General features: G+C 51.0%; 1 protein-coding gene across 2 annotated transcripts in view; it reads right to left on the reverse strand.

Moving 5' to 3' along the window:
- The window catches only part of LOC308551946 (anosmin-1-like), a 97,427-nt gene that overhangs the window by 30,692 nt on the left and 40,820 nt on the right, over positions 1-25,915 (reverse strand). For both annotated transcript variants that reach the window (XM_081126857.1, XM_081126858.1), the window contains exon 3: positions 1,392-1,454. In XM_081126857.1, the coding sequence (XP_080982983.1) occupies positions 1,392-1,454 (63 nt within the window). The remainder of the gene's footprint in view (positions 1-1,391; positions 1,455-25,915) is intronic.

The following is a 25,915-nucleotide window of genomic DNA, read 5'->3' on the forward strand; positions in this document are numbered from 1 at the left end:
TTGTCCAGGAATCACGTTACCAAGGGAAAGCTCAGGTTCGTGACCCCATGGACCCGGGGTGCGTTCTTAATAAACAGTGTAATAACCAATCGTCTTAGCTCTGCCTCCGTGAATGACTAGCCTTGAAAATGCTCAAGCGGGGATCCCATTTGGCAGGATTCACCTTATTCCAACATACTAGTGAGGCCTCAGGGACTCAGTCTGTGCCCTGCGCCCGTCCACGATTGCTGGGAAAGACGAATGATATCGAGACTGGGGATGTATCGGGCAACGTGAGGTTGCACAGTCGCAGGCCACACGAGCTCAGGAGCTCCTCCTTCAGAAAGACCACCGGACCACTGGGTCCGTCTGCGGGCACTCGGGACAGCTCCTTCTCACCCGGGTCCACTCAAGAAGCTGTAACATCACTTCACTCTGAGGCCACAGGGCATGTCTTCGGCGTCACCCTCCACGACCCTTCGGGCAGCGCCCGTGACTGGCATGGTGGGCTCCTCCCAGGAGCCCTTGTGGGCTTTCTGATTCTATGTCTTAGAGAGGCCAGTGTGCAGCCAGCTGGGTCCAGTTGTCTCAGCTGTCTCAGCATTTGCCAGGCTGGGTGACCCTGGGCCCCGGTTTGCCCCAGGCGGACAGTGCAGCAGGCAGCTCAGCTCATATTTGGCAGGATGGATGCTGTTACACAGGGGTTGTGCAGGACGAAACGCCCTTAGTCACCTAATTGAGCACACAGGGGAGTTACATGCCCCCTCCCCCCACGAGTTCAGTGGTGAGCCTTCTGCCCGGGACAGGGGGAGCTTAATGAGACGCAAATGTTTGAGAAATCCTGCTACAAATAAAGGGGGTGACTTCTCCCAAACACATGAAAATGTCACGAACCTACAGAGAATTACCCACAGATCAGCCGTAATGTAAGTTTGCGATTGTAGGAAGCTTCTAACTTCCAAGCAGAGGTAATACATTTCTCTCTCTTTCTTTTAAATTCATTTTTATTGATTTTAGAGAGGAAAGAAGAGGGAGAGAGAGAAACATCAATGAGAGAGAAACAACGATCGGCTGCCCCCTGCACGCCCCTGACTGGGGATCGAGCCCACAACCCAGGCATGTGCCCTGACCAGGAATCGAACTGTGACGTCCTGGTGCGTGGGCCCACGCTCAACCACTGAGCCACAGCAGCCAGGCACAGTTCCCTTCTTCTGTTTGATGAAACACTCATGGAAGCAGGTATGGCTAGGTTTTAAGGAGGTTCGATGGTATTTTTCTTTTTAATCTGCATTCACACACGCGCGCACACGCACAGGCTACACTGACTCTCAGGATGCAGAGGAAAGGGGACCTCACTGCGTCCTGGCCCAGCCTCGGCCGGGCCACAGGTACCTGGGCACCGGCCTGCTTACCTCGCAGAAGCTCTGGCAGCGCTCCTTCCGCAGGTCCCAGGATTCCTTGCAGGGCTCCAGGCACTGGGGGATGAGCAGTAAGAGGTCAACAAGGTGGGTAAGAAACAGCCAAGGAGAAAAAATCCCCCCGTGCCCCTCGCTTCTCCAGCCTGCTTCTCCCGGGGAGGGGGCGGAGGCCCAGTGTAACTGTGCGGGATGCGATTCCGCGCAGCAGCCTCAGGGCGGGAAAGGCACAAATGCCCATTTCCACACCACTGGAAAGTCGCACGGTGTGGAGGGGACGTGTGGGGCAAGGGTCGCAGTCGCTCTCAGGCACAGCCGTCTGGATAAGAAACAGTTTTTGTTCAATAACAAATACTTTTTAAACGTTGTCGTTACAGACGGATTTGTTTCTGATACACTGTAATACTAACTTGCTCCTCTGCTGGCCGCACAGAGCTATTTTTTGTATTTTGTCCTGTAAGAGATGGAATGAAGTTGCATTGTGTAAATATGTGTGTGTGTGTCCCAAAAAACATATACACACTGTAACAGCTGATAGCTCAGTTTTGAAAATGAAATATATTTTAATAAACACCGCCTTTATAATTATTCAAAGTGTGTGTAGATATTTTTTAGGATACTATATACACACACACACTGTCAACTTCTGTCTTTAGCTCAGTGAATCCAACAGCATTAACGCTCATCCAGTTTAATTATTCTATTAAATATACTGAATAAACCTGACATGAGTTTCAGAATAAAGTTTTAATATATACATATATATGCATTACCATACGCATTTTAATAAATCAGAGATAGCAGCTAAGATCCATCATTCAATAGCAGTTATAATAAATAATATTGTTGAATAAATAAATATAGGTGCATGTACAATATATAGTTTAATCCTATATGTTGTACTCTATATAATGTTATATACATAGAAGTAAATATAGTTGAAATTAAAATGTTACATTCATATGATTGGAGATTTGATCCTCAAAATTATATCATAATGCAAGTTTTAGTTGGTAAAAATTAATCAGCATGTACAGTTAAATGTCAGTCGTCTAAATACTGGCACAGCCCTGGCACCCATAAGCTCATGATTATCTAATCTATACACTTTTTATTTCACTATGGATAAATTTTTCAGTGAGGACCAAATACTCAGTTAAATTTCTGACACATGTAATGTAGAATTCAGGATATAATACTAATGTTAGTTTTTCAGTCGACTTTCTAATAACCTCCCTGTTTTAAAATAAAAATGTAGTTTAATGATAAACTGGAAAATCTATGGCGAAACTTAATTTTCAAATGTCCATTGCCCTTTTTTTTTCAATTAAAAAATATATATGACACAAACCACTGCATGAGTGTCAGCTGTGCATCCATTATAGCAGCGCTGCTCCACGGGTGGCCAAAGGCCAGCACTCTGAGCGCGACCCTGAGTTTCTGAGAAACGCCAGTGCCTGGCCGTCCCAGACGTACAGACAATCTCTAGGGTCGAGGCCCGGAAGCCCCTTAACCAACTCCCCTGGAGTTCTGGTGATTATTACACCTTAAAAAGAACGGCCTTAGGGTGGGAAGCATCTTACAGTACGTGTGTATGGAACCATCCAGCTGCGCACCTTAAACTTATACAGTGTTACACGTCAGTTACGTCCCAATAAAGCGGGGGGGGGGGGGATGAAAGAGTTGGATGAAAACAAAGTCAGTAGCATCTCTTTTTTGGTTCATATAAGTTTCACTGAGAACCAGTCTGTTTCTTATGAGAATATTTTAGATTCTTTAATACTGCATATGAACGATTCATTTTCATTTGAATTTTAAAAAATCACAGTTTTCCAAGACCTGTCCGAGCCTGTCTCAAATTCATTATAATGTTCACCTCTCAAGCACGTTCCAAATCAAATTACGATTTTTCAGCGATAGAATGATTTTAAAAGAATGCCAGCTTTTTCTTTTTTTAAAATATGTCTATTGATTTCAGAGAGAGGAAGGGAGAGGGGGGAGAGAGATATAGAAACATCAGTGATGAGAGAGTCACTGATCGGCCGCCTCCTGCACGCCCCCGACTGGGGATGGAGCCCGCAACCCGGGCACGTGCCCCCGGGAATCGAACTGCCATCTCCTGGATCCTAGGTCGATGCTCACCTCTGCGCCACGCCGGCCAGACAAGAATGCCATTTTTCTAACAGCAGTGAAACAGTTTAGACACCTGTCTACCGCACATGTTTTATGGGTTCCTTAAAGAGCCCCTCTTCTTCCCTAAAGATACGTCAATGCCTGGCCCTCAGAGCTCCCCTTGAGCATTAAGACACTGGCTCCTAGCCAGAGAAAGCTCCGCGTGCCTGACCCAGTTCCTCCTCCAGACCATCGGAAGTGGACAAATGGCACTTTTCAAAACACCTCGAGGTTCTGTTGGGCTGGAGGAGTGGGCTACGGTGTAGCAGGAAGGACCACTCCACGGGATCGGGGGCGGCTCCTGGACCGGGTCGGCTACTCTGACGTTGGCATTCGCTCAGGAAACAGCCAACAAGCATTTATCCCATGTGAAAACTGCCAGTGCCCTGTGGCTAACACTGTCTCCGAGGAACTAAGGAATTCTTGCCTTCCGGCGCTGCCCAAAGTGTGAATCATGAGAACATGCTACCCGCGTGTCCGTGGCTGCCTTCTCCCACCCACAGACATCCACGGATTGGAAGGTGTCAGTCCTTCGCGGTGTCCACAGTCCCGGCAGCCACATCCTGACAGCTCGGAGAACACCAAAATGTGCTCCTCAGAACAAGGACCACTTAGAAAACGGGGTGCACTTCGGAGCTAAGGGAAGCCATACACAAGGCGCTCGTCTCGCTAATCCCGAGCCTGTCTGCCAAGCCCAGCCTTGGCCTGCGCCGTTCACTTCGAGCTCTACCGTAGCTGCGTGTCCGCCTCGTTTCCAATCGCTGCTCTTCGGCCGCGTCTAACGCTACATCTCCAGATGTTATTAACATCTCCAGATGTTATTAAGGAGCGCGCAGCGTTGTCCTCCAGCTCTGCTCTGTGAAAACTACCCGATGGGAACAGCCACCAGCAGCCGTCTGAGGAAACCTCCACGGGATGCATTTGCCAAGCTCGGTTTCTGCACAGAGCTCTCAGCCAGGTAAATCATTCCAACAGCAGCCAAAGAAGGGGAAAGGTGACGGCGGTTTCTCTCTCACATCAGACAAGAAAAAACACTTCCCGTTCCTCCAAGTAATGATGATAATTTTTAAAAGGCTTGCCAAGGAGACAGCGCCAAATCTCTCTTCCATTAGAGAAGGGGCTGTAAGAGAAATGATACCACGCGACACAAGTGCTTCGGGATTTATTACGTATTCTGACTGTAAGTGTCCCGATCATGTCCCGCCTCGAACTACAGAAGCCAGCAATGAAACTTAACACTAGCAAGTGTTTGAGACTTTGGGGTTATAGATGATCAGCGGTGAACTCGTTTCCTCCTAGGATACAACATTGCACTTGAATGTAAGATACGGACGCTGGGACTTTGTGACATTTGCTGCAACATTTGTAGCACACAGTAGCAACTCATTAAACACTTGCTGAGTAAATTTATAGATACATTTACCTTGTTTTGTAACAAATATCTAGGGCTGGCACACACACACACTTCAGGAACCAAGCAAATGCGAGAAAGCGTGAAGGGTGGCGTTATATTAAGAACAAGTGAGAGAAATAGGAAGAGTGGTGAACTGGAGACCCTCCTAACGTCCAGGGAACAACCGCTCTTACTGCCGCCTGGCTGCTGCCCAGAACTGAGATTTTACAGCAGTGTTTCCGACTTCAGGCATATCACACCACCCTGACAGGCCTCGGGTTACTGTAATGTATTTACAGTATAAGATACAGGAAAAATATTCTAATTGCTCTAAACGAAAGGCTCTGAATGGGAGTGATGCCTACTGGGCGGAATCTGGCAGTGCCTAGAGATGCTTTTACCTGTTACAATGCAGGGGAGAGGCACTGGCTTCCAGCAGGTGGAGGCGAGGGATGCTGCTCAGACACCCCGTAACGCACAGGAGCCTCCTCCCCTTGATTTAAAAAAAAAAAAAAAAAAAAAAGTACCTGGTTCCAAGTGTTAACAGTGCCGAGGTTGAGAATTTTTTAATAAAATGCAACAGAGATGCAGTGAGTTAGTCACAGTAACAGAACTGAAGCAACTCTCATGGCGACATCTAACCACGGAATGATTTTCTATATAAGGTGTCCCCCCAAAATGGATACACACTGTAACAGCTGACAGCTCAATTTTGAAAGTGAAATGCATGTTAATAAACACTGGCTTTATCTTTATTCAAAGCGTGTGTAGATGTTTAGGGGCAAACCCTATATTTTGGTAGCATTCATCCTTCTAATACAGGGTTTTGATAATGGGAGTTCTCTGGTAAAATTAGTCAATGCTTATCTAATTAAGCCCGAAGTAGACGGGTTTATGTTGAAAACATCGGGGCCACGAGTAAAGCCTGCCCAACCAACTCCCTCAACCTCATAAATAGCTTGCTTGAAGCTGTTCTTTTCTGTTCCCCCCAAAACAATATCCTTCTACTTCTATTCTGTTACCATATTTCTTCCCCAAATCGGTGGCTTAAACCACCTATTTCTGACCATTGCTGCGCCCACATCACACACGGACTTCTCCTCTCTGCAGCCATGAGCATTCAGTTTCCCCGAGTTGTCTCATGTTATTTCTGCCGTATTCGTGGAGCCCACGAGCTGAACTGAAGTCACACCCTCCGAGACCGACTGGGGTCCCCTGTAGGAGGGAGCGTGTCTGCTCACGCGCAGAGCCCTTCACAAGGCACCGGGACTGAGCACGCGGCGGACACGACAGACGCTGAGGGACAGCCCACGGGCGGCGTGGGCGCGCAGCCCGCATGCAGGGCAGGAGAGGAAGCCTGGTGGGCGCCCTGGCAGCCGCGCGTCTCATCTACAACTGCGAGGAAACCGTGTCGATGGTTTAGCCTGTTTGCTAATTCAAATAGTAGAGGGCAATGGTCCAGGGTAACATGCAAAAATATCACCGTGAGTGAAATAGAGCTAGAAGCTTTGCGGGCTCATGGAGAACTTTTAAAATTATTTGTACATTGCTCTGGCTGCTCTGGCCCAGTAATTAGAGCATCAACCCACGGACGAAAGGGTGAAGGGTTCGATTCCCAGTCAAGGGCACCTTCCCTGGTTGCAGGTTCTATCCCCAGCCTTGAGGGCCGGTGTGGGAGGCAACCAATCAGTGTGCCTCTCACATCGATGTTTCTCTCTCCCCCCTTCCCTCCCTCCCTTCTACACTCTCTAAACATCAATGGAAAAATAACCTCAGGCGAGGATTTAAAACAATTATGTGTGCATGGGCCCTCATAGCAAATCCATGGGGCATGTAAAACTGGGTGCTGTTTTCTTGCTTTTCAGAGAGAGGAAGCTGCCACTTGGGGAAGCCGAGGACACAAAGCACATAACCGTGGGTGAGCCTGCAGGAATTGGAATTGGAATTGGAATTGGAATTGGAATTGGAATTGGAATTGGAATTGGAATTGGGGCCTGTGCTTGGCCCAGTCAAAGGAATGCCATTTCCATTAACAACACTGCCCTGTTTATGCCTCATGCCTGCAAGGGCTTAACGAGATGATGTGTGTGGAAAGGATTTGGAAACTGAAAAGCACTTTGTGAATCTAGGAGATGACTAAATTACGATGATCCCAAAGAGGATTCGGTTCCAGAATGCCCTGGGTGCGATAGATTCCAAGGTATGTATGTCATCACAACCAATAAGAAGATTTTGTATCACAGACAAAGGGATACAGCTCTACGAGGCAAAGTACCCACAAAGAGGGAAATTACTGGTATTGCTTTGGTGAGCTACCACCTGGGCAAAATTCCAAACCTTGCATTTAACCAAACACTTTATAAAAGAGCAACAAAAAATAAATAAAATTATATGACCTAAATAGCAACCACAATAAATTCTGAAGCAAAAAAAAAAAAAAAAAGGTTCGTACAAAATTCTAAATCAACAAATATGAATTTGTATTTCCGACATGCCAAGTACTGACTTAGTCACCAAGGTGGGGGTGCAGGAGGCAGCCAATCAATGACTCTCTCATCATTGACATTTCTCTCTCTCTCTCCCTCTCCCTTTTTCTCTCTGAAATCAATAAAAACATATTTCTAAAAGTAACTGAGAAGTAAAACACAAGGCTAGGAGATGGCACTTGGAATTCAACAAGGAGCCATGGACACTGTTCAGACAGAGAGCTGCTGGCCCCATTTGTGTTTAAGATGGCATGAGAGTCACAGTAGGCGATGGACTGGAGAGGTGAGATTCTGCAGCAAGTGAAACCGGAGCTAAAGTTTCTACAGCGTCTTCCAAATCTTCTGCCCACCATAGCACTGGCATGCTGTTTGGATGGCGGAGGGCGCGGGGAGAAAGGAAAATGGAGCTCGAACCCATGCCAGGCAATGTGGACGGGCGAGCTCACGGACGTGGTTACTGGTGCACATCAACCGGTGGGAATGAGGGAGACGTGGGGATGGGCAACACTCCAGTTTCTAACCTAGATGTGAGGGGGCTGATGGTGTTGATAAGATGAGGGTGTGGGAGAGACAAGCACGGCAAAGACGTGGGGCTGAGTTTGAGGCGATGCGTTTGATGTGTCTACTGGATTTACAGGGAGCTACTGGAGTTGTGGGTATGGAGTTCTGGGGGAAGGCCAATGCCAATGATGAGCATTTCCCAGTTTCTTCTTTCTCCCTACATCATCCATTCATTCATTCATTCATTCATTCATTCATTCACTCATTCACTCCTTTTATAACCATGTGCTGAATTGTATGACCACAGTGTCGTGCCAAGTCATGGGTTCCGTTCATCTATGAACGACACAAAAAACCTGCCCTCAAGTTCCTTAGAGTCTAGAAAGGTGAAAAAGGCATGTCTGTGTATAAGCAAATGTCCAGAATCCGTACCAGAAAGGAAATGTAGAAAAATGCAAACACTGGCGTGTCAGGAATCTGGGGAGGTGGGAAACACGAGACACAGAATGGCAGGGCCAAAGAGATCTCTGAGTTCAGCGGGGTGACGTTTTGTCTGTTTTGCTCCCTCTTTGTGTGTTTGCAGATGAGAAGAGTGGAACATGAGGAGACGTGAGAATGAGAAGACTGGAACATGTTGATCGGCAGAGAGAAAGGTTACAACGTGGAAACAGAGAATTTTAAGAGAGGGAAGGAATCTTTGAGGGCACCTCACCCAACCTACATCTTCAAGATGAGGGAACAAAACATCTCCCTAGAAGCAATGGCTAGAGAATCACTGATGGTTCTCACCCAACCTACATCTCCAAGATCTGGGAACTAACATCTCCTTAGAAGCAATGGCTAGGGAATCATTGATGGTTCTCACCCAACCTACATCTCCAAGATGAGGGAATGAAACATCTCCCTAGAAGCAATGGCTAGGGAATCACTGATGGTTCTCACCCAACCTACATCTTCAAGATGAGGGAATGGAACATCTCCCTAGAAGCAATGGCTGGGGAATCACTGATGGTTCTCACCCAACCTACATCTCCAAGATCTGGGTACTAACATCTCCCTAGAAGCAACGGCTAGGGAATCACTGATGGTTCTCACCCAACCTACATCTGTAAGATCTGGGAACTAACATCTCCCTAGAAGCAATGGCTAGGCAACCATTGACGGTTCTCACCCAACCTACGTCTCCAAGATCGGGGAACTAACATCTTCCCAGAATAAGGAGAGGTTGAATAATTTAAAAAATCAAATACTGGTTTATATTTAAATTTAGTCTGGGCTGTTGCCTAGATGTAAAGAATAAGCTTTGGGTTCAACAAGATAATCCAACTTTTTATTTCCTGTAGGTATATATTTATAGCATATACTAACGCTGTCAACAGAAATGTCCAAACCCCAGCTCTCTTTTCTAAATTAATGGCGGTAAGTTTCTCTGGGAAACTGTACATCTGTATTTTTCTGAGATGGAAGTGGGTGGTTTTTTTTTTTTCACTTTAATATAGTTCCTAAAATATGCGCACCCTACTGCCTTTGGAAATATTCATGGACCGAGTCCAGTGCTAAATTGGTATAAAAATTGTTGCGATCCTGTGTGTCAGAAAGTGCACGGGGCCCTGCCAAAGTCCTGAGCTCTTTTGGCCGCCGGCCTGGAGACATGCAGCTGAACCACCACGGGAGCCTGGGCCCCCGGGGACGAGCACACGGACTCAGCACACTTCACATCACAAACCTGCTCTCGCCCAGCGTCCAAAGGGGAATCACTGTCCCGCCAGCGTGTGTATCAAGAAACCGAGGCCTCATTTTATCACAACTATTGTTGACGGTAACGGAGTATCTGACCTGGAGAGCCAGTGAAAGTGTTAGAAATAAACAGAAAGCAACTGAAACGGAAAGAGTGCACGAGGCAGCTGCTGTCAGCAAACCGTGCTCCGGCTGTGATTCCTTCTCACGTTATCGGCGCCATGGGGCGTGTCGTTAAGGCCCTGAAATACGTCCGTCAGGGAACGCTGTCTCGGTCCAGGCCAGGCAGGTGTTTGCTTGTTTTGTTAATCGTCACCTGAGGTTATTTTTCCCATGGATTTTTAGAGGCAGAGGAAGATGGGGGGGTGGAGAGAGAGATGAATTGATGTGAGAGAGACATCAATTGGTTGCCTCCCGCACGCACCCGACCAGGGCTGGGGATCAAGCCTGCAACCGAGATACATGCCCTTGACCAGGGATCGAGACTGCAACCTTTCAGGTGTTTGGGGGAACAGTCTAGAGCCACACCGGCCAGGGCCCAGCATGCATTCTTGGTATGCAGACCGCCTGCTCTGGCATTCCAGCACAGCACTGAAGTGTCTAATAACGCTCTCATGGTTACTTCTCAAATTAAAGACCTATTTATTCACCACAGAGAGAAGTGGACAGCTGTGCAGGGGAGCAACCTGGCAGGCACCCCCTTTGCTACGTGATCACGGCAACATCTCAGAAACAAGGAAACCCACCCTTTGTGGCCCTGGGGTGAAGCTCTGGGAGAACCTGAATCAAGAGAAGCAGCACCCAGTCCAGAGTGAGCGCCTCCTACAGGACAAGAAGCCGCAGTCTAGAAGCCATCCAGGACACGAAAGGCGAGGCGAGGCTGAGGAACGCTTCCCGAGCAAAGCAGACCAGGCCCGTCCCAGCCCAGTGCACGGCAGGATGGGGGGCAGCTCCAAGCCAGGCCAAGCGGTGCCCTAAGGACACTGAGGCGACTAGACACATGTCACACAGACCAGAGATGAGAGGACAGTATCACTCCACTATTATCTTACCGACATTTAATTCCACAGTAAGAGACGCATGAGGAAACGTTTAACGTCATGAGCCATGATTCATGCCACTTATTTTTAAATGGGGGGGGGAAGACAATGGTAATTATATAACAATTATATAAGATAATATCTAATAAGAATTATATGTAGGCATACATAGTATATACTTTTATCATTGTTATTGTAGTTATGTTGTTATTGTATCATTGTTTCAGTATCAATGTATTTAATATATTGTAATTATATCAATTATATATAATTAAATATATATAATTAAATGTAATAAATACACATATTACATCTATATAGACTAGAGAGAAAGAGGCTGGATTAGGGTCAGCAACGGGACACAGAGCAAATCCAACATGCCATGTTTTAGCGAATACGTCTTATTAGAATGCAGCCACGTCCTCGCATCCACGCGTCATCTGTGGCCGCCTCTGTGCCGTGACAGCAGAGTTGTTTGTGGCCGTTGTTACCGCGAAGGAAGCCAGGGCCTCCTGACCAGCCTCTGGCAGACGGCCTGCTGCCCCCGGGGTTACACAAAAGGTGTCACGAAGTGCTCTGTGTTCTTCTCATAACTTTCCTGAAGTATTTTAAACCAAGTTAAAAATTTAAAAAGTCCAGCCCCGGTGGGCGTAGCTCAGCAGTTGAGCATCAACCTAGGATCCAGGAGATCGCGGTTCGATTCCTGGTCAAGGCAAATGCCCGGGTTGCAGGTTCGATACCCAGTCGGGGGCGTGCAGGAGGCAGCTGATCCATGTTCCACTCTTACACTGATGTTTCTCTCTCTCCCACTTTCTAAAAATGAAATTTAAAAAGTCATTTTTTAAATAAAAAAATAACAGGTGGCTAAGTGAGCGGCTATCGAGGGGCCGACAAGAAGCAATGGAGGTTTAGAGACAGTGCCTGGGATGGGAAGCCTCCTGCGGCGCGGGTGGTTGTCTCCCCACGAAGCAGCTGGGCGAGCGTCTGGAGGCTGCGTAGGGCTGCACCGGGGAGGTCCTAGGAGCAGGGGGCTCAGGCCCAGCTCAGGGGCCCGTGATCCGGGGCCAGGCGGCTGCGGTCGGCTGGAGGGCCCAGGTCAGTCCCACCGCGGTTGTGTCGTGACCCCAGTCCTCCTGACTCCTGTCCTGGTTTCTCATTAAACCACCCAGGAAACGAGCTCACCCAGCCCTGGGGTCTCATTTGTCCCTGAACATGCCCCCTCCCTTGTTCCTGCACTAGGATCGGCCCACCCTGCCAATGTTCATACGTAAACGCCGAAGTCAACAGAGCCCGTCCCTCCGCATTACCAGCCCAGGGAGGGAGAGCGGATGTCTGGCCGAGGGGAGGTGTCACGGAGGCGGGCTCCCCATCCTCCCACGAGGAAGCTTGTGTCCTAACAGGGCTGTCCCCAGGAGGGGGTGTGCAGGAGGCAGCCCATCAACGTCGATGTTTCTCTCTCTCTGTCCCTCTTCCTTCCTCTCTAATAAAAATCAGTAAGAACATATTTCTTAAAAAGCAAATGTATATTTAAGCAGAGTGCTCAGAAAAAAAGAAATCAACCTTGGCTAGAAAAATGTTCTCTCTCTGTGCCATCTCAAACCCTGATCATGTCACACACACACACACACACACACACACACAGTCAGACACATGCACCATTTTTTATTATAGTTTGATTATAGGCATATGTGTCCTTTGCCAGATGATCAGATCAACCACTCGGAGACCCCCTAGGTCGTCAAAACAACTCGAGAAAGCGGCCACAGCCACCAGGCGGATTTTAGGAGAAAATCACCGCGTGCGCCCAGGACGCCAAGCGTCCGTGGGACCCGATGTTGCGCAGCTCGGCTGGGATGCTGGTCATGCGTGGTCTGCGGGCCTGCGGGCCAGGCCCCTGTCCCCAGGGAAAGGCGGAGTTCGATCGGCACGGCATCTCCCGACACGGCGGAGCCCAGGTCGAAGGACGCCTGGGCTCCCTAACACGGAGCGGAGGCGCGTTTCCCTCCCTTCACGCTGCGTTTAGAAGCTCAGGCAAGCCCAGCGCTGAGCCTCGTCTCTGAACATATTTCTTCTGCACATTTCCTCAGCCACACACTCTCCCTGGGAAGTCCTGTACCCGGTGGCAGTGGAGACTCCTGTCCATGGTGTCCGCAGGCTGGTGGCCAGGTGGTCTGTCCCGGTCATCGAAGTCAGCACGCGCCACGGGAGGCGCTGGGACTTGAGATGGGCCCTGCGTGGAGTCCCACGGAGCTGCCCCGGAGCCTGTCGTTTTCATATTAAGCGTTTGTGAGTCAACACGAAGAACGACAGGTGGACGGGCGCCCCCGGCGTATTACTCCCTGAAATTAAGCCTGTGTGTCCGACGCTGTCGGCGCGGAGGCCCCCAGCGAAGCCGGTCCTCCCCGTGAGCTGTGAACACCAAGCCGTGGGCCGGCGGCCGTAACGCTCAGACTCACGCCTGTCTGTGTGGTTCGCTGTCTGAGGCAGCTCGGGGAGGCTCGGCCTGCTCTCGACAGGATGGGAGCCGGGACTCGGAGGCCTTTTGTGTCTGCTGTCACCCCAGCTCGGTCCACAATGAAAGCCTCCGGGCATGAATTAGCGCATCCTTGAGCAAACCCATTCAGCACGGCTTGTGCGGTGGGTCCGCTCAGGGGCAGGGGGTGGAGGGAGCGTCGCATCCATAACTCTCCAGAAACTGGGCGGGAGGCGCTGGGTGGAGGCTTCGCATTAGTCACGGGCGGGAGACCTATTTGCACAGCACCCATGGGCCCTTACCCCGACCTCGGGGCTGCGCAATCTCATTTGGATATTTCATATCAAATTGCTCTCCTTTGACCCTGAAAAGATGACGCGAGGTCCGTGTGTCCAGTGGAATCCATGATAATGAACCACCAAAGCTACCCGGGGCCCTGGCCGGTGTGGCTCAGTGGTTAGAGCGTTGGTCTGTGAACTGGAGCATCTCGGGTTCGATTCCTGACTAGGAACGCACCTGGGTTGCAGGTTTGCTCCCCACTCCCTGGTCGGGGTGCGTGCTGGAGGCAACCGATCGATGTGTCTTTCTGACGTCGAGGTTTCTCTCTCTCTGTCTCTCTCCTCTCCCCTTCCCCCCCTCTCTAAAAAAATCAATGGAAAAAATATCTGCACTCCTCCAGTAAGAATGAAAATTTTTTTAAAAAGCTGCCTGGGAGCCCATCAAACCAGCAGCACGTGGGAGCTCGGCAAGCCTGGATCCGAGCGAAGGTGCGTTTCATGGTCCCGCTCGCTCACGCCTGTTCACACTGCGGGCAACAGGGACACGGTCTCGTGTGCCACGCGCCCCCCATAGCCCCCGTGTGGCTGGTGGCCCCCATAATGGAGAGGACGCACTGAGAGTGAGAGAAGCACACAGGTGGCACTAACGCCCGCCCAGCCGCCCTCCAGCAGGAGAGGAGATGAAATGCATCTCCCAGGAGGCCTGGCCGCTGCCTTCACGGGCGGGGCTGATTCATGCTTCCGGGGGTCGGAGGCAGACGTGGGGAGGGGGCGTTTCCTTGCCTGGCCCCTTCCCTACGTCCGCCGTCCAGGACCACTGCTCGTAACGGGTGAGGGTTTTCTGCTGTCACTTGAGGCTTCACTGGGCTCGTTTCTGGAGGCCGCGCGCAGAGCCCATTCCTTCCCCACAGCCAACCTTTCAGGAGCCCCCAAGCCCCTGCGTTCAGCTCCTGCAGGTCATGTACCTGGCGACAGGTGACGCAGGTGCAGTCAGAGGAAACCCCTGCACCGTCAGACGCGCGAACAACAGGCAGATCCTCCAGGGAGCTACTGTCCACGCCTTCAGGCGCAAGCCTCCCGCCGCTTCCTTGGGAGCAGACAAGCCTCCTGTGAAGGGGTGAGCTGCTGCAGCTCCTGTTTAAGGCGCAGGCCCAGCGGGTGGCCCCTGCGGGCACAGAGGCCTGACGGCCCAATCCCCCCTCTGGCGCGTCCCCGCCCAGAGACCGGGAGCCCCACACCAGAAAGCTCCTGCGCCCGGGCCGAGGGCTCCCGGGAGTTTCGTGGACCACCTAACAATCCAGGCGGGGAGAAGGGAGCCTCTGCGCCCCTCACTTAGTCTGTCCCCGGGCTCCCACTGCCCCCGGCCCCGCCACCCCCACCCGCATGGCGCAGCAGCCCCGAGACTGAGGCGGGGACTTTCACTGTGATTTCACGGTGCGGTAACAGGCACAGCCGTTTCCCTGGGGACTTCACAGCCCTGCTTTGTCAGCCGGGGAGGTCGGGGTAAGGCCTGAATCCTGGCAGCCCACATCTGTTTGTCTTCAGCTGTGGTCTCCTGATCGGAGGGGGCAGGGAAGGGGACAGGGAGAGCAGCCAGTTTCAGCAGGTGGTCTTCCAGGGCACTTCCCCGCCTGGGCCCCCACCACCCTGAGGACCCCACGGAGTCAATGCCCTGAAGCCCGAATCAGAGCCTCTCCTTCTTTTGCAGGCTGAGGTCTCACTTGTTGCTCAAATGGGGGGGGGGGGGGGGGGCGGGGAACCTTATAGGTTTTGGTCAGACTTTTCAATCAGCAAAGGAAAAAAAAAAAAAAAACCCTGCAAACAAGCAGTATTGTAAATATTGAAGGTATATTTCCTGGGTTTTTGTTTCGGCAAGAAATGAAATCTCGGCACTGTGAAAGGAATCCTTCTCAAGGATTTGCGGTTCGAGGCTGATAAAGAGCCCAGAGGGACGGGCTCTCCGAAAAGAAGGTTAATATCGATTGTCTCTGTGAGTGTAGCCATAATTTCTACCCCAGAAAGACACCGGTGGGGACAGGTGGCCCCTGAACGCTGAGGTCGCTAACTGACCCCAGTGAGAAGTTCAGAAGCACAGTGGGCCTTGCAGTGTAATTAGAGTCGGCACAGCAGCTCCCTCCGTGGGACCGGATTACAGCTGCTCCCCCAACATTTCTCTCCGAGGTTTGGAATTTGCCCCCAGAGCTGGGCGAACCTGTCCAAGCAGAGGCCTCCGGGACACCCACCGGGGGTCAGGCACAGGGGGTGCCCGCAGGAAAGGGGTTTCACAAGGCACAGGGCAATCAGAAGAAGTATTTTACGACACACACAGACGCACACACCCGATGCATTAGCTCAGACGTCCTCCAGGGAAGGTCTTGACATTAAAAAATAGCTGTACTTGTAACTTGTAAACGTGGACCCCTTTCTGATCAGTCAATTTAGCAAAAGCAGGTGTCGTTCGAGAGAGTGGTGACAGCAACTTTAAGCTTAAACATACCTGCAGTGACCGGTCCCCGATTCTAACCCGCTTGACTGTTCTGTTGGAGATTTAGGCTGAAGAGGGCAGTGCCAGGAAGAGGAAGCCAGTGTCAGGTTTTTTAAAAATGTTTTGTTTTGTTTTGTTTTTAAGAGAGGAAAGAAGAGGGAGAGAGATCAGCCCTGCAACCTGGGCATGTGCCCTGACTGGGAATCGAACCGGCGACCTTTTGGTGCAAGGACGACGCCTGACCAACTGAGCCACACCAGCCAGGGCACCAGTGTCAGTTTTATCTGCTGCCCACGAGGGCCGCCTGGAGACAATCACGGCTGGAGGGGAGTCCAGTTGTCTTGCGGAGACTGGGACTTTCTCTAGAGGCTGCAGGCCTGCAGGGCCTGTGCCCTGTGTCCCCCAGTAGTCGCCGAGGGGCACAGCACGGCCTCTAAGCCTATCTGCTGATGCACCCACCACAGGCCCTGGGTGACACACCCCCAGAGGCTTCCTGGAGGAGGCGTCCAGTGGAAGTGAGAGCTGCAAATCCTACTCCATTTGTACAGGAGAGAAAGGTGCTGTGAGAATTTAGAGAGTGCTATAGGCTGGGGCAAACAGGGCAACTGTTGAATTAGGAAACAGAGACAGTTTTGCAGGCAGCGTGGCTCAGAGGTTCAGCATCCACCTGTGCCCCAGGAGGTCGCCGATTCCATTCCCGGTGAGGGCACAGGCCCGGGTGTGGGCTCGATCCCCAGTAGGGGGCGTGCAGGAGGCAGCCCATCAGTGACTCATCCTTGATGTTTCTCTCTCTCCCCGCTCCCTTTCTCTTCTGAAATCAGTAAGAGTCAAAAACTAAGACAGACAGTAGAATAGAGAGGACAGAAGGGTTACTACTCTAAACGGAGTCCGAAAAATGGGCCGAGGCTGGGGGGTGAGTGTCACCTGGAGGAGACCGTCCTGTTGGCCACGGAGCCCAATCGCAGCAACAGGAGAGCAATGAGGGGTCCAATTTGTAGTCAGAGAGGGCGCCTGGTGAGCGGCCTGTGAAAGGAGTCGGAGCGGAACAGAACTGGCTTATCAATGAGGGTGTTTCAGAGCCCGGAGGGAGAGGTTAGGAATGCCCACTGCTAATTAACCGCTCCGCAGATTCTCATGCAAATCTCCCTGGGTGGCTTTGATCGAACTGACACCTGAAAGAAAGCCCCCAGTGTCTCCAGACTGGACACAGGATGGGGGGGAACACACTGGGCTGGGTGGGACACGGAGCCCGGGGCTAACACCCTGGGAACCGGTGCCCGAGGGCAAGCAGCAGAGAGCAGGCTCCCTCCAGCCAGCCCACCCACCGGCCCGAGGGGCCAGGGCTGGCCCTCACCTCCCAGGGCTGGCCCTCACCTCCCAAACCCCAAGCCCCAAACCGCGGAGCCTGATCGGGAGCAGGCGGCCCCCCCACGCCCTCCTTTAAAACCACACAAATCGCCTCTCATCGGCCGCCGAGTCATGGAATCTGTGTCTGTCTGACTTAGAACAGGACCGTGTTTGAGGGACGGGCCTCTGGATTGTGAATACTGAGTCGGGCGCACTAAAAAACATTCAAAATGATGTGAAATCAAGAAACAATTTTGGAAATTGAGATTCCTCCACTGGCCTCCCCGAGGGAAATCATGCATCCAAAGCAGGCAGACCTGCCTTTTTATCTGCGTGAGGTAAACTAGCCAGTATGTCGCCTGAAGAGTCACCGACTTTCCCGAAGTTTGCACCATGAGGATGACGGGGCTCGGGTGTCCCGTCTCGGGTGGAAATGGCCCCCGTGGGCGCTCGGGTCGGGCAGCAGCCACAGAAAATGAGGAACGTGGCCACGGCAGGAGCACACTCAGTCTGTGGTTTTGTGCCCACAAATCATTTCCAATGACACTCATACCTGCAAGATAAAAAAATGACCTAAACTGGAACTTAACGAGAAGAAATGGAAGAAATGAGGACATGAAATGGGACCAGTAGAGCCTGACACCAAATACACTCCACAGAGGCCACGGCAGGCACTGAGCAGAGGCCACAGGACGGGCCTCAGGTCTTACTGGCCTCAGGGAAAGAACCTGATCAGCCCACACAGTTCAACTGTGAGCAAGTTAAAGCCGCCGGTGGGCTGGGGAACGGTTATTCCTGGGACACACCACAAAATAGCCTTCTCCTGAAGCTCAGAAACACCCGATCCTAATAGAACATCCTCAGAGCATGTTCAAGGAGTGAGTTCGAGGAGTTTCCAGAGGTCTTTCTCATACCCTAACCCTAACCCTGCCTTAACCCTAACCCTAACCCTACCTTAACCCTAACTCTAACTCTAACCCTAACCCTACCTTAACCCTAACCCTACCTTAACCCTAACCCTACCTTAACCCTACCTTAACCCTACCCTAACCCTAACCCTACCTTAACCCTAACTCTAACTCTAACCCTAACCCTACCTTAACCCTAACCCTACCTTAACCCTACCTTAACCCTACCCTAACCCTAACCCTAACCCTACCTTAACCCTAACTCTAACCCTAACCCTAACTCTAACCCTAACCCTACCTTAACCCTAACCCTACCTTAACCCTACCTTAACCCTAACTCTAACCCTAACCCTACCTTAACCCTACCTTAACCCTAACCCCAACCCTAACCCTACCTTAACCCTAACCCTACCTTAACCCTAACTCTAACTCTAACCCTAACCCTACCTTAACCCTAACCCTACCTTAACCCTAACCCTACCTTAACCCTACCTTAACCCTACCCTAACCCTAACCCTACCTTAACCCTAACTCTAACTCTAACCCTAACCCTACCTTAACCCTAACCCTACCTTAACCCTACCTTAACCCTACCCTAACCCTAACCCTAACCCTACCTTAACCCTAACTCTAACCCTAACCCTAACTCTAACCCTAACCCTACCTTAACCCTAACCCTACCTTAACCCTACCTTAACCCTAACTCTAACCCTAACCCTACCTTAACCCTACCTTAACCCTAACCCCAACCCTAACCCTACCTTAACCCTAACCCTACCTTAACCCTACCTTAACCCTAACTCTAACCCTAACCCTACTTTAACCCTACCTTAACCCTAACCCCAACCCTAACCCTACCTTAACCCTAACTCTAACCCTAACCCTAACCCTACCTTAACCCTACCTTAACCCTAACTCTAACTCTAACCCTAACCCTACCTTAACCCTAACTCTAACCCTAACCCTAACTCTAACCCTAACCCTACCTTAACCCTAACCCTACCTTAACCCTACCTTAACCCTAACTCTAACCCTAACCCTACCTTAACCCTACCTTAACCCTAACCCCAACCCTAACCCTACCTTAACCCTAACCCTAACCCTACCTTAACCCTACCTTAACCCTAACTCTAACCCTAACCCTACCTTAACCCTACCTTAACCCTAACCCCAACCCTAACCCTACCTTAACCCTAACTCTAACCCTAACCCTAACCCTACCTTAACCCTACCTTAACCCTAACTCTAACCCTAACCCTAACCCTACCTTAACCCTAACTCTAACCCTAACCCTAACTCTAACCCTAACCCTACCTTAACCCTAACCCTACCTTAACCCTACCTTAACCCTAACTCTAACCCTAACCCTACCTTAACCCTACCTTAACCCTAACCCCAACCCTAACCCTACCTTAACCCTAACCCTAACCCTACCTTAACCCTACCTTAACCCTAACTCTAACCCTAACCCTACCTTAACCCTACCTTAACCCTAACCCCAACCCTAACCCTACCTTAACCCTAACTCTAACCCTAACCCTAACCCTACCTTAGCCCAATTCTAACCCTAACCCTAACCCTACCTTAACCCTAACCCTAACCCTAACCGAACATCCTCAAGGGTATTTTCAAGTAGTGTCTTCGAGGGGTTCCTAGAGGTCTTTCTCAAACCCTAACCCTAACCCTAAGCCTCACCCCTAGCCCTAACCCTAACCCTAACCCTACCTTAACCCTAACTCTAACCCTAACCCTAACCCTAACCCTACCTTAGCCCAATTCTAACCCTAACCCTAACCCTACCTTAACCCTAACCCTACCTTAACCGAACATCCTCAAGGGTATTTTCAAGTAGTGTCTTCGAGGGGTTCCTAGAGATCTTTCTCAAACCCTAACCCTAACCCTAACCCTCACCCCTAGCCCTAACCCTAACCCTAACCCTTAACACTAATCTTCACTCTCTGACCCTGCCCCTACCCCCACCCCTACTGTAACCCTCCCCTGCCCTCCCCCACCCTACCCCTACCGGGTAACCTCAGGGTAGCCTCTCCCGAAAGCTAAGCTGTATGTCCCATTCCACAGGGTCGGACGCACTGTGTTCGGAGCTGGTCTCCTGTCCGACTGGGTGGAGTCAGCCCTCACTCCACTTAGAAACGGGGATCACCCACAGCAGACACGCTAGGCCGTGTCTCTTTCATAGTCGCTGTGGTCACGGCCTAGACTCCGCACTGTACCCGGTTCGGGTTTGCTGATTTTCGGTGCGAGTCACCAGCAGCGCTGCCCTGACGGCTACCCACGGACGGGTCTGCACCGCCCACGGTGATTTCACGTGGACGCTCTCCCGGGTTGAGAAGGGTCCAGACGGGTCCCAACCTTCCACCCCAGGAGGGGAAGGTCCCTCCATCCTCGGAGGCACCACGTATGTCTGTTCTGTCACCTCCCAATTTCTGCCCAGCGGCAGATCCCCTCGGCTCCGGCTTTGAGACGCTTCCCAACGTCCCTCCCTAACTCCCTGCAGGCGGCCGCTCCCACCCGCAACCAACAGCGGAAGACTTCAGGCGCTCAACGGGGCGCGGAGCCCGCGTCTGCAAAACCGTACCACGCGGGTGGAGATGCTAGGCTTCTGTTTGTTCTCCAGCTAAATTATACTAAGTATGAAGCACAGGGCCAGGTGCCGGAGCTCCAGTGTTGACCAAAATAGCCGTGGCTGCTGCCCTCGGGCCATGATCCCGCTAAATCCCTGGCCTCCGCCGTGAAGGGAATGACATTCAGGGCCCTGGGCCTCGGGGTCACCCTCAGGGCCCGCTCTGCCCCAAGGCACCTGTCCCCGCCCTGCAGCCCGGCCCACGCCCGCCATCCTTGAAGCTGACCCTGTGACTCTCCCCGTGGGTCTGCAGCAGGAGGTCAGAGTGTATTGGAAAAGTGTTCGCAGACCCTATTTATGTCCAGAGAGCATAACGTTAAACACACAGCCCTCCCCCCAGCCGACAAAGCTGAGCTCTGCTTCCAGAAAACATAACACGGCAAGTGAAAAACCAACCGCGCTCTCGCCGAAGGTCTATGCCCACCCCGTTCACACACACGTTTATCTCAGTACCAAAAAATATTTCTGGCCGTGGCCAGTGTGGCTCAATGGTTAGAGGGCCGGCCTGTGCGACGAAGGGTTGTGGGTTCAATTCCTGGTCAAAGGTGAGTACCTGGGGTTGTAGGTTTGACCGCCAGCTCTGGTCAGGGAGCGAGCTGAAGGCAACCAATGGATGTGTCTCTCTCACGTCCATGTGTCTCTCTCACGTCCATGTGTCTCTCTCTCTGTCCCCTCCTCCCTCCCTTCCACTCTCTGAAAAGTCTACAGAAAAAATATCCTCAGGTGAGAATTAACAACATACATATTTCTGATCTTTTGCTAAAATCTCAGCATGAGGCAGACCAAAAAAAAAAAAAAAAAAAAAGTGCTTTTCAGCAACCAAACAAGATTTTCTGTCCTTTGATTCCTGCTTTTACGGGCACTTGATGCACCCGGTGGAGGAGTGGCAGAGTTTAAGAATTAAGCATGACAGGCCTTCAGCACCTGTCCGAGAGCAAGGTGCCCCCAGGCCCACTCTGTGGCCTCCGTCCCGTGACTGCAGCTCCCTGGACGGCTGCTGAGGGCACTGACTCATCTGTTTACTCGTCCAGAACAGCCCAGGAGCTCCTTGGAGCCGGGGGCTGTGCGTGTCACTCACACTCCGGCAGGCTAAGGCCACCGGGGGCGGGACCAGCAGGACACCTGTTTTTGCACCGCCCATAATCTAACCACAAGTTTAAATTTTAAAACGGTTGAAAAACATTCAGAAGAAACAACAGATTGTCCTAGCATGTGATGATTATACGAAACTCAAATGTCAATGTCCACAGACAAGGTTTCGTTGGCACACACACCATCCACTTACATGTTGTCTGTGGCTGCTTTCGGGCTACGGAAGACAGAGTTGAATTAAAACAGGGAGCCCCAGCCAGGCTGGCTCAGCGGCTGAGTGCTGACCTCTGAACCAGAAGGTTCAATTCCCGGTCGGGGCACACGCCCGGGTTGTGGGCTTGATCCCCACTACGGGGTGTGCAGGAGGAAGCCGATCAGTGACTCTCATCACTGATGTTTCTATCTCTCTCTCCCTTCCTCTCTCTGAAATCAATAAAAACACATTTTTTTAAAAGTTTAGAAAAAAAAAACCACCACCAGGGACAGGCTGTCCCACAAAGCCCCAAGTCCTTGCAGTCGGGCCCTCTGGAGAAAGTATGTGCCGACCCTGCTCTAGTCCGTCAGCCCCTCCCCAGGATACAGCAGGGCCTGGAACAGACGGGCGCCCACCAAGTGTCTATAAAAGGAACTGCGATGGTCAGCAGAACCCGGATCTTTGAAAGTCTGAGACCTCTCGATGGTTTCCTTTTATCTCACAAGGCTCTTTCAACACCATCAGCAAAAGAGGGCTCCGGGGGGGACACAGCAAGTTTATCTCTTGCAGGAAGTGTGCGGCTCGGATGGAGCCCAGAAGGGAGTGTTATCGGGGGGCGCCTTCTGTCGGATACGCCAGCCATCGGGGGAGCGGGTGGACTGTGAAAGGGGCCCTTTCATTCCCAGCGCCCTGGAATCAGTGCCCAGCACGCTTATCAGACGCCGGCGTGCTCTTGCCAGCGGCAGCGATTGGCAACCACGCGCAGGGATCAGAACGAAGGGAACAGGAAGCCGAGGCCGCCTCCGGGGGTTCCGCCCGAGACCCCAGGCCCAGCCCTGGTCGCACGCTTCCTGCACCTTCACGAGGCACCTGGGTGCATCCCCGAAAACGCCTCCACCTGGAGGAAACCCTCCTCATGTTACAGCCAGGTCGGTCCTGCCACCTCCACACCGGGGACCCAGCAGGAGGGGGAAGGTCTCGGGCTGGGGAGTAAGACTGTCTTGTCTCAAAATGTCACATGAACTTGGCAAGGTGGGGAGCTTATCTCTACCTCAGTTTCCTCATCAACGCAAGGGACAAGCTCCCACGCAGCTGGGGGAGCAGCTACGGCCAACGCCTCGTTGCTTCGTACTGGTCCTGCTGTAATCGCCAAGGGCAGGGTTCGCCGCTTTGCGGTAAAAAAACAAATAATCCAGCATCCCCATCTTGACGGAAAGCATGGTGGGAAACGAGAAACACACTTGCTGAGCTCACACATATTTGTACCCGAGCTACTGGTTTTGGATGATGGATTCTCTGCTGCGACTGGCAGTTTGTATGTATACGCATTCAAATACTTACATCTTTATCTCAAAACACAGAAACAGTACTTTGAAAAGATGTACGTGCCCCTGTGTTCTCTGCAGCATCGTTTACAACAGCCCAGATATGGAGGCAACCTCGGCGTCCACCAATGGGCGGGCGGATACAGAAGGGCTGGCCCCTGCCCACAGTGGAGTATTACTCGGCCATAAAAAAGAATGAAATCTCACAATTTTGCGCCAGCGTGGATGGGCCTAGGGTGTATTATGCTCAGTGAAAGAAGTCAGACAGAAAAAGACAAGTACCATATAATCTCACTTATATGTGGAATCTGAAAACACAAACACACACACACACAAAACAGAAACAGACCCATAGATATAGATAACAAGTGGACAGTTGCCAAACGGGGGAGGGTAATGGGAATTTCTTTTTTTAAAAAAAATGCAAATTAAGAAAGAAAAAAGCAGTTAAATGTCAGTCTTTGTATGCGTTTGTGGCTATAAACAGGCGAGTGCAGCCGTGGGATTCCCGTTTCACGCAGCGACCACCACCCTCTGAGAACACTGACTACAGAGAGATGTCACACGGGAGACAAGTAAGTAGGGTTCCGGTTTGGGGACTAGGACACGGATAGTATTAGGAGGTGTTTCTTGGACTCCCGTTGGCATTTTGGGGGCAATTTCCCTGGAAACATTCTGTGTGCCTGTAGCATGCTTGTGATTTTTTAAAGCGTAGTTACCAGTAATCTCCCAACAATAGCTCCCGATGAAGATCTGTGTTTACAGGTTTCGCTATTGCCCGGCGCTGGTTTCCTTTGATGAGGGAAATGGGACCACACTGGTAACACAAACGGAAGTACATAATAAAGCTCTTTAAGAAAAAACGCAGGTAAGAAAGAGCAGAAGGGAAGGAGAGCCGGGTGGGCCCGAACCGGAGCTGTGCTGAGAGGTGAGCGACTCACAGTCCCTCCGTGGGAAAGGGTCTCACACCTGAGTCTCCGAGTCCTAGGAAAATATATGGGAGGGAAATGCGCCAACTGTGCGTATTTGAGCACCAAGGGGAACGACGGGCCGCATTTTTCTTTCCATTCCCACTCTACACATACTTTTGGGCGGGCGTGTATTGCCTTTATCTGGGGCAGGGCGTTTTATACTGTGCACTCATTGAGGCAACTGTAGGGTGTAAAATACCAAGTTATTTCCTCCCTAGACTGCTCAGTAGGGATGTGTAGACTTCAGGGGTGAAATGTGGGGGATCCAATACAAGTGAACATTTAAAATAAAATTCCCCTCCCATGTAAGCTACTAGGATTGGAAAATGAAGAGCTGACCTAATCTGACCTTCAAAATAGTAAAGCAAGTATCCTCTGTGCTCGTTCGGGCAGAGAGATAGAGTTGCTTTTTGGTCTTTTTTAATCCATTTTATCTTTTTAAATTTTTTTATTTATTATTGATTTCCAGAGAGAAGGGAGAGGGAGAGAGGAAACATCAATGTGAGCAGACCGTGGATCGGCTGCCTCCGGCACGCCCCCTACTGGGGATGAGCCAGCAATCGGGCAAGTGCCCTGACCGGGAATCGAACCAGCGACCTTCTGGTTCATAGATCAACACCCAGCCAACCGAGCCACACCGCCCAAGTCAAAGTGAGCAACCTGTGATGACGGTCTTTAAAACTGAAAACAGTCTCATTTCTTTACTCCAACTCACACACCACCCAAAAAAAAAAAAAAAAAAGAGCATAGACAAAGACCCCAGATTTCAAGCTCGCTGTATCATCTCACACATACGACGACTATGAAGAGTCTTCTTCATATTTAACAAATTTTAAAAATTGAAATGTGGGTATGAGGCAGCAAAGGAAATAGAAAACGGCTGAAAATGTGTATTTTTTGCCATTTGCAATTCAGTGATTCCCGAAACAGTCTTACATGTTATTTTACCTATATCATGGATGTTATAGCCAGCAATTAAGTAATGGCGCTAGTGGGAGCTGAGGGGACATTTGCACACACACAGAGACTAAAAAAATGTGCAAAACGGTGAAGTTTTAACGTTTTAACCTCTACGTGTTAACGCACCCCTATGGTTGGCTACCGTAGGATTTAGGAATTTAAGGCTGAGTGAGACGCCCTCATGAAACGGCGTCTGCGCCTTGGTGGGAACCTGAAGAGGAGACACTCGACATTCTCCAAGGTCGAGAGGCTGGGGGGACGAGCAGGTCTTGAGCTGGATGGGACAGTGGCGTCCATCCAAACCGCAGAGACTTACACTGCCTGCGCTAAGTGACCCTCAGGTCTGTATTTCCTCCCGGTCTGCAGACTTCGTGATAACTGGAAATTCAGTTCTCACCAGCCCAGTTCACCTCGCGTGCCCTGGGGTGAGGTCCAGGGATGCCAGACAGCTGACGGCATCGCCCACGCCAGCGATCCGCCCTCACTCCACACCCCAAACTAACACGCGGGCAGCACAGC

Source organism: Miniopterus schreibersii (assembly GCF_964146895.1).
Source record: "Miniopterus schreibersii genome assembly, chromosome: Y".
Taxonomy (NCBI): Eukaryota; Metazoa; Chordata; class Mammalia; order Chiroptera; family Miniopteridae; genus Miniopterus; species Miniopterus schreibersii.